At 52.8% G+C, this 12087-nt stretch overlaps 2 protein-coding genes across 3 annotated transcripts; both read right to left on the bottom strand.

The window, feature by feature from the left end:
• Nucleotides 1–466: 466 nt before the first annotated feature.
• DHODH (dihydroorotate dehydrogenase (quinone)) lies at nt 467–4118 on the bottom strand. 2 transcript variants are annotated; one of them, XM_048958108.1, is made up of 8 exons: nt 3595–4118; nt 3184–3383; nt 2918–3000; nt 2376–2563; nt 1907–2020; nt 1417–1570; nt 1185–1344; nt 467–1059 (listed from the first exon to the last, which is right to left on the bottom strand). In XM_048958108.1, exons 1-8 carry the CDS (start codon nt 3805–3807, stop codon nt 939–941), a joined length of 1233 nt encoding a protein of 410 aa, XP_048814065.1. In that variant the 5' UTR covers nt 3808–4118; the 3' UTR covers nt 467–938. The 2 variants fall into 2 exon arrangements, with proteins under 2 accessions (XP_048814065.1, XP_048814066.1); XM_048958109.1 differs by having other exon boundaries at nt 467–1066; nt 3595–4116.
• Nucleotides 4119–4244: 126 nt separating this feature from the next.
• Nucleotides 4245–11910, bottom strand: IST1 (IST1 factor associated with ESCRT-III). Its single transcript, XM_048958112.1, has 10 exons — nt 11784–11910; nt 10910–11007; nt 10075–10255; nt 9720–9807; nt 9310–9393; nt 8806–8916; nt 8281–8481; nt 7736–7828; nt 6607–6655; nt 4245–5504 (listed from the first exon to the last, which is right to left on the bottom strand). The coding sequence occupies exons 2-10, from the start codon at nt 10995–10997 to the stop codon at nt 5305–5307; spliced, it is 1095 nt and encodes a 364-aa protein (XP_048814069.1). The 5' UTR covers nt 10998–11007; nt 11784–11910; the 3' UTR covers nt 4245–5304.
• Nucleotides 11911–12087: the final 177 nt, after the last annotated feature.

Raw genomic sequence — 12087 nt, 5'->3', positions numbered from 1 at the left:
AAAGGCTGCTCCTCAGGACCATGAACAGGTTTGGTGGAGCTCAGCACTGTCATACAATCCCATGGCACAGGATGGTGGGGAACTGCTGCAGAGGGAACACTACATCCAAGTCACACAGCCTCACTAAAGGACAGGCAAGAGACTGCTGGAGGTCCAGGGTGAATCAGCAGTTGCTGCCAAAAAGCCCCAGAGACATAACTGGCAGCTTCCAAAGGAGTGAGAAAATGGGGCCTTTCCGTAACAAATGATAGAGCAAAACCACAGCTGTCTGAGCAAGGGGAAAAAACGGCTCCTGACATCTCCTGGAGGTGAGGGCCCCAGTACAGGTACAGCTGGGAACATCACAATGAAGCCAGACACTGACCCGGATACAATACAATACAGCACACAGATCCCTTGGCTGACAGCTAACCATGTCCCTTGAGTCTGGGCAGCTGAAGGGGTGGCAGCAGAGCAACACACAAGACAAGGTAAGAGAAATGTTTATTAACTCTAGGTCAGGATCAGGACCCACAGGTTTATTAAAGCACTGTACAGACAGCAGATGAGGACAAGCGAGGAGAGATGCCACTCCAAAGGCTGTAGTGCGTGACCCAGCACTAGCCAGAGTGAGCTGAAGAGGTTCCAGAACTGAAGGGCAGAAGGGATACCCAACACATTGCTTGGGCTCTGGTCAGTACTGTGGGGAAGGCGGGCACAAGACCGTTCTATCACTCCACAGCCGGCCTTCCTCCAGGGCCTTTTTTGGCCTCAGTGGAACCTGACCACCACTTGCTTCTGCTGGGTAACACTGCCCACAGGAAAGCCAAAAGCATAGCCCTGGGCAGTCGCATTAGTACAGAGTCCCCTTCCCCAGCTTCCCACCAGTACAGCCCCAGTTCCTCTTACTGACCCTTCTCAAGAGCCAGGACCAGGGCATTGGCTCGGTCCCAACCCAACTACTCTGGAAACATCACAGCCATTCCTGGTTTGCCATGGCTCCTCTTAGCTAGACCTCGATCCTGCAATCTGTCAGCGCCGGTGATCTGCTCCAACTGCTTCCATGACGCTCTTGAACCCCTGTTCCCTAGTCAGAAACAGTGCATGACAGCCTAGCAGCCCCAGAACTGCTGCTCAGCCCCAAAGTGCCAGTGCTCATGTGCAGGCACCCAGCTGCCACAGCCTTTCCTGGGCCCCTTGCTCACCTCAGCAGCTCCTCCAGCTCCCGTTTCACGGCCCCCACCACTGGGGGCCCAAGGTACACTAATGCTGTGTACATCTGTACAAGCGAAGCTCCAGCACGGATCTTCTCCAAAGCATCACGGCCACTGCTCACCCCACCCACCCCAATGATGGGCACTTGGCCTGTGGGCAAGTACAGAATCAGGACAGTAGGGGTGAGGACAGGATGCACCCCGAGCCCTGCCCTGCCCCTACCGTGGGTGAGGGCATACATCTCCCGCACTGTCTGTGTGGAGAGCTCCCGCAGGGGCTTCCCACTGAGACCCCCAGACTCCAGGCGCTGTGTGCTCTGGAGGCCACTGGGGCGACTGATGGTGGTGTTGCTGACAATCAGTCCATCCACACCAACCTGGAGGAGGCAGCAGTGTAAGGTCCCAGCTGCTGTGAACAGCTGGGTCAACAAACAAGCCAGGCTGGATGTTTCCCAGCAACATACCCAGCAGTTGTCTCTCACTACCTGCAGTCCCAGAAGTCTGGTGGGATGCACACAGACCCTCAGCCTTACAGCTAAACAGAATGTTGTCCCTCCAGCCAGCCAGAACTGCAGGTCTGCTGTCCCTTCAGAGTGACCAGGACCACCACTGCTGTCTAGCACCATGCTCACGCAGAGCAGGAGGTGCACACACCCAGCTTCTCAGCAGCCTCCCCTTCTTACCACCACTGTGCTGGGCCCCCATCCCCTCACCTCACACACAACACCAGCTATGTCCTGCTTGTCCTGCTCTGTGAGATCCGGGGCAATCTTCACCAGCACGGCTGGCTTACGCTCACATGACAGCATGTCCCTCTCTGCCAGCACCTGCAGCAGGACACAAAGGAACAGTGTTTTTTGGGCAACACCTGTACCCACAGCCACAGGCAGCACAGTGTCAGGCCCTTTTGTCCCAAAAGCACAGGGCCTGGGGTATACAACACACATGAGTTGAGGGACCAGGCAGAACTGTGGTTACTTGTGATGCCATGATGTAGGTGGCTTGCAGGAGCAGAACATAGAGCAGTGCGTCACTGTTCACCTGCCTCTTCCTGGAGAAGAGCACTCCAGCACACAACACTGGCTCACAGATTCAGTAGTTGACCAGAGGACATCTTGGTGGCTTTGCACACCAACCCAGGAAGCCTCTCTCCTCCCTGTACTGCAGGTGCTCCTCACCCACCTTGGTCAGCAGGTCCCGCAGCTCAGCCTTGCCCTGAAGGTCCCGCAGCCCCGGAGTATTTGGGCTTGACACGTTCACAACCAAGTAGTCAGCCAAGGGGCCCAGCTTCTGGACTCCAGCCACGTAGTCAGCTGCAGCATCTGTAGAGCTCTTGTTCTTGCCCAGGTTGACTCCAAGAGGCATTCCCACTGGAATGCAGACATGCCTGAGCCAGTACAGAGGGACCAACCACCACCCAAGGGGCCAGAGCACTGGACAAAGAAAGGTCCTAGACCAGCTAAAAACTGACATGTGAGGATGAGTTTCCTAGAGCTGGAGCTCAGACCATCCTCCAGCCACAGGAGCGTTGCTGCAGCAGCTGGCCCAGTCAGCATTTCCCAGCACCACTGTCTCCATACAGACCACTCAGAGAGACTGCCCTTGGAAACCGCCCAGCTGGAGCCCTATTGGCTTTGCATACCTCCTTTGGCCTGCAGCTAGCTTGGTGTCCCCCAGATCCATTCCGCCAATCCCTAGAGCAAACCCTTACAAACTTGTCTCACCAGTTGTGAGCTTGAGCTGTGCCTCCTGGCGGGCCCGCAGCCTACGCTCCACCACAGCATGGCCATGGCTGTTGAATCCATATCTGCACCAGAAAAAATGAGGCTCAGGGCCAGGCCAGTGCTTAGCAGGCCTGGGCAGGAAAAGAGAGCAACAAGGAGAGCTCAGAACACTCAGTCCAGCATTCAGGTGACAGTCGGGAGCACCCATGGTACCCTCAGCCTCCCGCACCACCAGCAGCCCCTCCCAACGATTTGTAAAAACCCACCTGTTAATGACTGCCTCATCCTCCACCAGCCGAAAGACTCTGGGCTTGGGGTTGCCCTCCTGAGGCTCGGGCGTGACCGTTCCCACCTCCACAAAGCCGAAGCCCATCCTGTACAGCCCGTCCACAGCCTCGCCGTGTTTGTCAAAACCAGCCGCCAGTCCCAGCGGGTTGCGGAACCGGAGCCCGAGGACGCGCACCTCCTGCGGGGAAGCGCCGGTACGGCGGCGGCAGCAGCAGCAGCAGCCCCGGACGTTTCTCCCGCACGTAGCGGCCCCGCGATACCCTCACTGCCTCCCACCCAGGGCCACCCCACGAGCCCCGCCAGGACCCTCCGCCGTCGGGCACGGCTCGGCCGCCTCCCCCTGCCGCCCGCTCCCCCCCCGCCTCGCCCTCCCGGCCACGGAGCCGTACCAGCGTGGGGCTGTCGGGACGGGCGGGCGGTAGAAGCCCGAGAGCGGCGGCGCGCAGGGCCAAGCCGTGGGCGGCCTCCGGGGGGACGGCACGGAGCGCGGGCATCACCGCCGCGGCGTAGAGCCGCTCGTCGCCCGCCGCCAGCGCCGAGCCCAGCAGCAGCAGCCCGCAGCCTCCCAGCGCCGCCGTCAACAGCCGCAGGCGCCGCCGCATGAGCTCGGCGGCCCCGCACCCAACCCGCGCCCTCCACCACGCGTCCCCCCGCGCGCGGCGCCACCCCGCCCCGGCAGAGCCGCTTCCTGCAGTCAGAGCGCGCGGTTGGCGGAGGACGGCCCGTGCGGCCAATGGAAACACAGCAGGACGCCGGGCGGGCGGCCGGAAAGCGAACGGAAGCGGCGCCAGCGAGGGGCGGGGCCCGCGGGAACGGCTCGCGTGGCTCAGCGGCGGTGAGACCGGGCGGGTGAAAGAACGGGAAGGCACGAACCCGACGGCGGATCTTCGGCCACGGGACGTAACGCGCCGGTACCGACCCTTCTCTCGCGCACACGCACGTACTCATCCCTGCCCCCGCCTCCCCCCCGGGGCCCTCCGACGCGCACACGCTCAGAAGGGCCGCACCACAGCAACCAAAGGCAGCCGGAGCCCGCAGCTACAGCTGCTCACAGCCCATCTTTATTAGGAACTAATCTTAAGATACAAATCAACCAAAAAAACTTCAAAGAAAAGTAGTGTGTTATGTACAGATAAGTACAGAAGAGAGTACACCGCATTCAGCAGCACCCGCCCCTGAACAGCACCGCCTGACAGAAACCAACCACCGCTCTACAAACAGCTCTGCCTGCATCTCGCCAGAGGCTTCCTGCCACCCTCCTCTGCCACCGCCGGATGCCCGAAGACCAGCTCTCCACAGCTTTGGGAGACCCTGCAACAATGAAGCAGATACAGCCCACGCTGCAGCGCCCCGCAGGTCCATCCTCTGCTCTCTCCACACATACTTCCAGCAGGTTGTGTGAACGCACTACTGGAGCAGCAAACAGTACCGTGCTGCTCCTGTGTGAAAGTGGAGCAGCCCCCGCGCACACAACACAGCAACAGCCGCAGTGGGCTCCCTGAGTGTTCACCCAGTTTGAAGGAGGGGTTTCCAACACAAACTGCAACCAGGTCCAGCTGGAGCCGAAGGACGGCACTAGGGTAGCACAAAGCCTAAAGGGCAATACCGTGTCCACTCACAACAGTAATTCCTGCCTCTGCCCCAGTTAGTTAAAAAAATCTTACCACAGAGAGAAATATATATATATCACCCTGACCATACATACCATAAAGCAGAGCAGGGCAGCTGGTAGATAACACTCCCTTTGAAACGAGAAACATGAGAGAAAGCCCTTTCAACCTCTATCACCCTTCTCTGTGGAAGAGAGCACAGAGCTGCCACAGAAACAGCCAGGAATGTCAATCAAGCAAGGCCTTTCTCTATAGCTACCTAGATTGGTTGGAGCTGTTCCCTGCTTTCATCTCTTAAGAGTCTCCACAGTTCAACTCCTGGAGCAAAAGGACTGGGAAAGCATCAGCATTTGGTTTAAGTACAGCAGGAAGAGAGCTCAAAAAGAAGTGTTCATTTGAGGTTAATACAGGAAACCATTTGAAGGGAGAGTGTTTCAGAGAGAAGTCACAGCTCCTGCCCTGTTCATTGGAGTTATAGCCCAACCAGTCTTATGTTTTCTTCTTTAGCTCCTCAAATCTCCGAGAAAGATCATCAAAGTCAATGTCTTCAGAGGCAGAAGAATTGGCACCAGCAGATGCTGTTGGTAGTGTATCTGGCACAGAAGGTAATTCAGGCAACACAAAATTATCAATGGTATTAGGAGGTCCCACTCTTGGTTTTGGAGAAGCTTCAGGCTTAGGTCCAGGCCCTGTTTAGAATAAGAAAGAAAGAAAAAAAAAAAGAAAAAAAAAAACAACAATTTTACCCCACTCACCATCACATTAATCAGGCCAAAAGACAGAGGCACACAGAACACTGCTCTACAATAAGGCAGTACCAGTGATCAGCATTAACACAGCTCCATCTCTGTTAAAGACTCTGGGGGAAAAAGTTCACATGGCTGCAAGGAGCTGCAGCCAGGGGCCGGTCACCCCATCGTACAACGTACTGCAGACTTCCACTCTGCTGCCCCAAGTGAGCTGCGGGGCAGCGCAGCTGCAGCTCCTGCACACCTATATCAGCTGGACTGCACATCCCAATTTACTCCATTCCAATTCCACCTCCTCCAGACACATAGGTACCAAGGTATCTTATGCTCCTATCACCCAGATGTAAAACAGAGATGTAGCAATTCCATTGCAACCATATCTCCATCACACACCATCACCACTTCCCAAAGGATTGTCAGGAGTCCTTGCTGGAGATAGCAAGTGGCAACTTAGTTCAAAACCTGCTCTGACCTGATCAAATGCTAGAGGTAACAGATGCTTTCAAAACTTACAGAGAAGAAGTGCACTGTGCAAGACTGGAGAGATTAACTGTGATCCAATTACAGTGCCTGAAGCACATCACAAACATTCAGGTAGATGGATAGAGAGAGAACAACTCTCTCACCAGCTATGCTCCGCTGCATTAATACGAACTTATCTACCTCTTAGTGCCTGCTTTTTTCTTTCTGCTCCTGAAGAATGTATTGCTTATGTTCTACAAAAATGTCTTATTTAAATCCGTTGCTTTCCCATTTTCTTCTGCAAACTTCTGAATTTGGTCTGACAAGTTAGCTTAAGCTAGAAACCTAGTTTAACTTCAAAGTCGAACTCTAATTCTTAAATTCCTCAGATCCTCCCTGTGTGAGAAAATACTCTTCATTGCTACCAGCACCCTCTCCAAACTCAAATTCTGCTCTCAAGATACGTCAAGTTGTACACATTGTTCCACGAGTAGGGAAAGCCTACTTACAAGGACAGTAAGACCCCAAGCTAACCACAGCCCCAAACCACCTCCAGTTTCCCACACCTCGCCATACTCACCTGCCACCGATGCAGAAGCAGCATCCTTGTCAGCATTAGGCTCATCAATCTGAAAAAGACCCTCTGTTACTATAGCTCTCTCATCCAGGGGCACAGAATGCCAGAGTCATACAGGCAAAGCTCATAGGCAACAGCAGCTACAGTCATGCACAGCGATGCATATGATATTCCCCCCTCCTCCCCCCAAGGAAAAAAAAAAAAAAACAAACCCTGATTTCCAGGACACTCAGAAGAATCTGACTCTCCTTCCAAGGAGGCAGTGCTTTCATTTCCCTCCCTCTTTGTCAATCAAAGCAGCTTCACTGGCAATATTTCGGAACCAGATGAATGAACTATATCCAATAGCAGATTTAAAAATATTTCTCAAGGACAAGAGCGAGAGAAGACTGTTCTCTTCTCCCACAATAATACAGCTACTGCTTACTTTCACAAGCTATAGATAAGCCCTTGTGACCAGCAGTGATGAAATAAAGGCATCTTGGGTCTTGGATTGGTGGGAAAAAGGCCCAAAGCACGGTCGGTTTTGCTGGGAGAACTCTCCCTTACTGGTGGACGGTCAGTGCCACCTATCTCTACCTAGCTAACAGCTCCTGTGCCTGCATCCCCTGGACTCAAAGGCTTCTGTACAGCTAGTGCACACAGATACTGAGCTATGCTCATTCCTATTCAAGGTTTGCAGAAACAAGTGCATCATCAACAGCAAAACGAGAGGCATGATGACAAACTGCAGGAAACAAAAATACAGAAAATAATCAACACTCCAGAATCTCCATTCTTAGCCTCAAGGACTGAGAAAAGTCTGCCTAAAAAGACTGAAGTGATAATCCCATCACGTTACAAAAAATGGGATGTGTGGACTCTGCTTGTCAAATGCTTATCATTTTAATAATGCGGTTAAAAAAAATAGTCTTGGCTTTCACAAGTTTTGACTGCAGAGGAAAGAACTTTTCGCAAGTTTCTCTCATCACATGTACTCAGCTATTCAGCCAAAATCAATACCAAGCACCACCCCAAAAGCTCCAAAGAAGTTGAACAGTGTGCTTAACCCTTGTATTTTCTGTAGCTACCACTGCCCTGTTCTAGAGTTTCCCTCTGCTGCCTACAGCGGTGATTCACCTCAGGCACTTACAGATTCATATGTTGGTGGGTTTGCTGGAATTGGTGGTGGATGAATGTTAGTAAAAGGCTGGTAGGTTCCCACTGGCAGGCCGTTGAAGTTCTCCTGTACACAGAGAAATTAAATAGTCAAATACCAGCCAATTCATCTGGGAGAGGCTCCACAGGACACAATACACCTACAGCTGCTAGGAGTCAGAGAAAGTAGAAGTCTGATATACATGCAGACAAGTATCCAACTTGGTATGGTTTATGCTCGCTAAGAGAAGATTCTCAGGCATTAGTCAGACACAGTCACTTGCAACCAGCTAACAGGACTATTAGTTATTCTAAAGAACAGCAAAACTAACACTTCACGTCTCACAGCATTATAAGTGACAGGCCAGAAGCTTAACATTCAGCTGCCAAGAACTTCTATCCCATTTAGTCTCACAGTAACAAGACGGCCTTCTGTCACATAAAGCTACGAGGCACAGACACTTTCCTATCAGCAGGTGTGGGGCATCGCAGTCAAAGCTCTCCAGAGAAAAAGGGCCTGCTGAAAACAAAGGCGCTTACCAGTCCCTTTGGAGGTGGATAGGAGAAAGGAGGATTTGTTGACGGCATGGGCATAGGCATCGGCACAGGCAGTAAACCATCAAGACCAACCAGCGGGGCTGTAAATCCACCACCTCCTCCCCCTCCATGGCCACCTTTCTTCACATCATCTGTGAACCCCACATCAATCAGATCTGCCTCAATGCCTGCAGGGGCTTCAGCCTGGGAAGGAAAGAAGAAACTTTTCAGATCACAACCTTCTTGAACAGCATTAGCTGCAACATTTGTCACTGGAAAAGATGGGACAGGAACAGAAGGACAGAACAGATAATAACCTTATTAATGAGTCAGAAAGGAGACCAGACAATAGCAACTGTAGGACTTCGGGAAGTAGAAGGGATCCTGCTATGCTAAGGCTGTCTAGAAGACATCCAAGTGAAATTACCATAAACTGGTGCTACACCATGATCTTGTGCTCCACAGCACTAACAGGAAATTTCACTGTAACACAGAAGGGGACCACAGACTTGCGTGCATCTCACTCACCATCACCACTGAGTCAGGTTCATAGGGAACATTGTAGTTCTTGGCAATTTCAATGAGGTATCTCTCCACCAGAATCTTGGGAGGTGCCTCCACACTCAGCTTGTGCATCAGCTGAAACACAAGGGTGCGGAGACGCTCATCAAGAATAGTGCAGAATGGCAGGGCTCAGTCACAGCCAGGGTCACCTGCTGTGGGGAGCACAGCACAGTCTTCAGGAGCCCTTTCCACCCAGCACAGCACTGCAACGGTAGAGGCTTTTGGCAGCCACAAGGCAGGGTTCTAAGCGCTCTGCTCCTCTACACCCACAGGCAAGACAGCTTGGTCCCACCTGACAGGGACATCAACACCATATTTCTGTATTTAGAGGCAAGCCAGTCCCCACAACTGTCCCACCCAACTCCACAGTCAGCCACAAACATCAGCCACCAGCCACATGAACAAGGGGCAGAAATCCATGGCAGATTATCTGTTCTTCCAGCTTTAGCCATTCTACCAGTTCATTACCCTGTCATTAACTGTTCCAATCTGGTTTGTGCGGCACAGCTTCCCATACTCCTTGCTGTATTTGGCGCACAGCTGGTCAGCAACCTGCAGCAGGAGAAAAACTCTGTGATCATATACATCCTTGCTTTCCCCCCACCACATATCCCACATTATCTGCAGTTCCCACAGCCCTCTCCACCTCCATTTGCCCAAATTTCTGCCACCAAGTGCACTCAGCTGAGCAGCCTTAGCCACTCCCAAGGCTTCAGGATTCCTTGCACTAGTGAAACCTGGTATGAGGTCCCCATCTGCAGAGCCCCTAAAAATGTCCTCTGCCTCAGTGACAGAGTCCAATGCTAAATCTTCCAATGGTTGCTGGCAGTGCTACTCCCACCCTCCACACATAACAACCCTCAAACAACCCTACTCACAATCTTCAACTCGGCCACTTCTGACTGGAGTCGTGGTGCAGCCCAAATCAGTGTAGACACTGCTTCTGCCAGGCCAGAGTCCAGCTCCCTAAGGATAATAGAAGGAAATCCTATCTCCACACCACATACTTCACTTTTGCAGCCCTCCAGCTATTTAGCCCTAATGTCCCCAGTCCTTCATGTTAGGCGTCAGATTATTCCCTGCCAGGAAAGGAGAGGTCTCTGGAGGTCCTAGGACACCAAAATAAAAACAGGTGCCCTTCTGTATTCCCAGCCTGATCTCAGCAGTACCCCTCCCTCAACCCAGGGGGGCCTGGACCCTCTCCCACACAATATCCCTGAGGACAGCGCTTACTTCATGGACTGAATCAAGCCAAAGCGGGCTAGCAGTAGATCGCAGTACAGCTCCAGGATCTCCATGGCCTCCACAAGGTAATCTTCACGGATGATGTGCTCCACACGAATCCTAGCACGCTCATCTTTTCCAGCTGCCAGATAATCTGCAATCTCCTTCCTTGCCTTCTGGGCCAATTCAGCTGCAGCACATATCCCCAAGGCCAGTTACTGTGCTGGCAAGAGCTACTGCCCCTACCACACATACACCCATCACCAACTTCTCTCTCCCCATCAAGCTGAGCAGCACCTTAGTGGAGCAACTGTGTCTTAGTCCTATCACGGAAACTCATAGGAGAAAGGAGAGCAGGTTTTTAGCTGCTAGAAACTCTCCCACACCTTCAATTTCCTTGTAGAGTCAACCAGAACCACAGGGTAAATCTTACCCATGTCTAATCAGGGCAGAACAGCCAAGTGAGGTGAGTCACCCACAGCACAATTTCCTTGCTGTGTAGGCACAGAAGGCCCAGGAAACAACCTTCTGGGCAAACTTGGATGCCCTTCCACATATAGCGCATAGCTGTGACACCAGTCACCTTGTCAACCATATTCTGACACCTGCCAGAAAGCTGTATGGAGACCACACTAGGGCCAGCCTACGCCTCTGGGGTCAACATACCCAGACACAGTGCAAGGCTTGGATCCAGCAACAAATAGCAAAGGCTATTTCATACTTGGCCAGCAAAAAAAAGACTTCCCTGACTCCAGGAGGAAAAAAATTAAAAAATAAATCTTCTCCTCAAGGTTCCTGGGCCCCAAAAGTATCCGGGGTCACACCTACCCCCTCAAATACTCACTCTTCTTTTTTTCCAGCAGTTTGAGGCGATTGATGACAAGGCGTAGGTTGACACGCAGGCGCTCAGCCTTGAATCCAGAGCCCAACATGATGAAGTTTCTAGGGGAAGAGAAAGGAAGATCATTGGCACCAGTAACCAGAAAGACACTGGTCCCTGTTTTACTTAGAAAAAAAAAAAAAAGCAGAATTACAGTACTTCACAGTGACAAGAAACATTTGTAAGAAAAATCTTCCCCAGCACTAACACTGAAAGATCTGGCTTGTACCAATGGACTGGGAACAGACTTTTGGATCATGGTAACTCTAAGCACACAGGCAGCAGTTTGCATAAATTTACTGCTATTTAGAGTACATACAGATCTTTGAGCCAATCTGTCCAAACATCAGTGCAATTATCAACAACGTACAGTGCCCACTAAAGTCAAATAAACACCAGTACGTAAAAATCTGCTATATATTCACCTGACACAATGAAAAGTTCTGCCCTTCCATAACCTGAATATACAGCTTATATTATATAACTTTATATATAATATAAAGTACATACTATATATAAATATAGTATAAAGTATATAACTTTACAGAGCTGCAAGAAAGCCTCAGCGCGAGCCGCACGCTGCCCTACCAGTCCTCGCCCCCGAGAACACCGTTCCCACCACCGCCTGCCCCGTCTAAGGGAACATCTCGCCCCGCCGACGTGAACCTTCCTTGGGCAGGGCTGAGCACCGCCGGGGCGGCCCCATGAGAGGTGCTCCGCCTGAAGGAACACAGAGCAGCGCAGAAGGCCCCGCTCGGCTCCCCCCGGCTGTGAGGCGGTGGGAACAGAACAGCCAGACCCACCAACCATCCCCTCCGCCGCCCCCATCCCAACTCACCCCTGCCCCGCCGGCTGCAGACACCTAAAATGGCGGCGCGCGCAGCACCGTCTCACTGCGCGCGGAGGGATCTGCCGGGCCGACGACTACCGGCTGCCCACTCGGGGCACGGCCGGGCTGCGGCAGCCGCCACCGAGACCGAACAGAGCTGAACGACGCACCGACGCGGCAGCGTCCGGGAAAAGCGACGTGGCGACGGCCGCGAGAGAGCGGCGCCGAAGGACTACGTTACTTGGCGGAGGAACTCTCTCCTTTCCCCACCGCCGCACGTCTCGCTGAACTCCCGCCGCCGTCCGGCCCCGGC

This window comes from Lagopus muta, chromosome 12, assembly GCF_023343835.1.
Source record: "Lagopus muta isolate bLagMut1 chromosome 12, bLagMut1 primary, whole genome shotgun sequence".
Lineage (NCBI taxonomy): Eukaryota > Metazoa > Chordata > Aves > Galliformes > Phasianidae > Lagopus > Lagopus muta.
The sequence above is the reverse complement of the archived record's forward strand: the minus strand, read 5'-3'. Positions and strand labels throughout refer to the sequence as shown.

Excerpts from the sequence above, each read along its gene's own strand:
- DHODH (XM_048958108.1), bottom strand. The coding sequence starts at position 3,807 with ATGCGGCGGCGCCTGCGGCTGTTGACGGCGGCGCTGGGAGGCTGCGGG. Across the intron at positions 3,001-3,183 it reads GATGAGGCAGTCATTAACAG|ATATGGATTCAACAGCCATG; the intron begins GTGGGTTTTTAC and ends TTTCTGGTGCAG. Across the intron at positions 2,564-2,917 it reads ACAGCTCAAGCTCACAACTG|TGGGAATGCCTCTTGGAGTC; the intron begins GTGAGACAAGTT and ends TCTGCATTCCAG.
- IST1 (XM_048958112.1), bottom strand. The coding sequence starts at position 10,997 with ATGTTGGGCTCTGGATTCAAGGCTGAGCGCCTGCGTGTCAACCTACGC. Across the intron at positions 8,917-9,309 it reads TTGGAACAGTTAATGACAGG|CTGATGCACAAGCTGAGTGT; the intron begins GTAATGAACTGG and ends CTTGTGTTTCAG. Across the intron at positions 5,505-6,606 it reads TGCTTCTGCATCGGTGGCAG|GGCCTGGACCTAAGCCTGAA; the intron begins GTGAGTATGGCG and ends TATTCTAAACAG.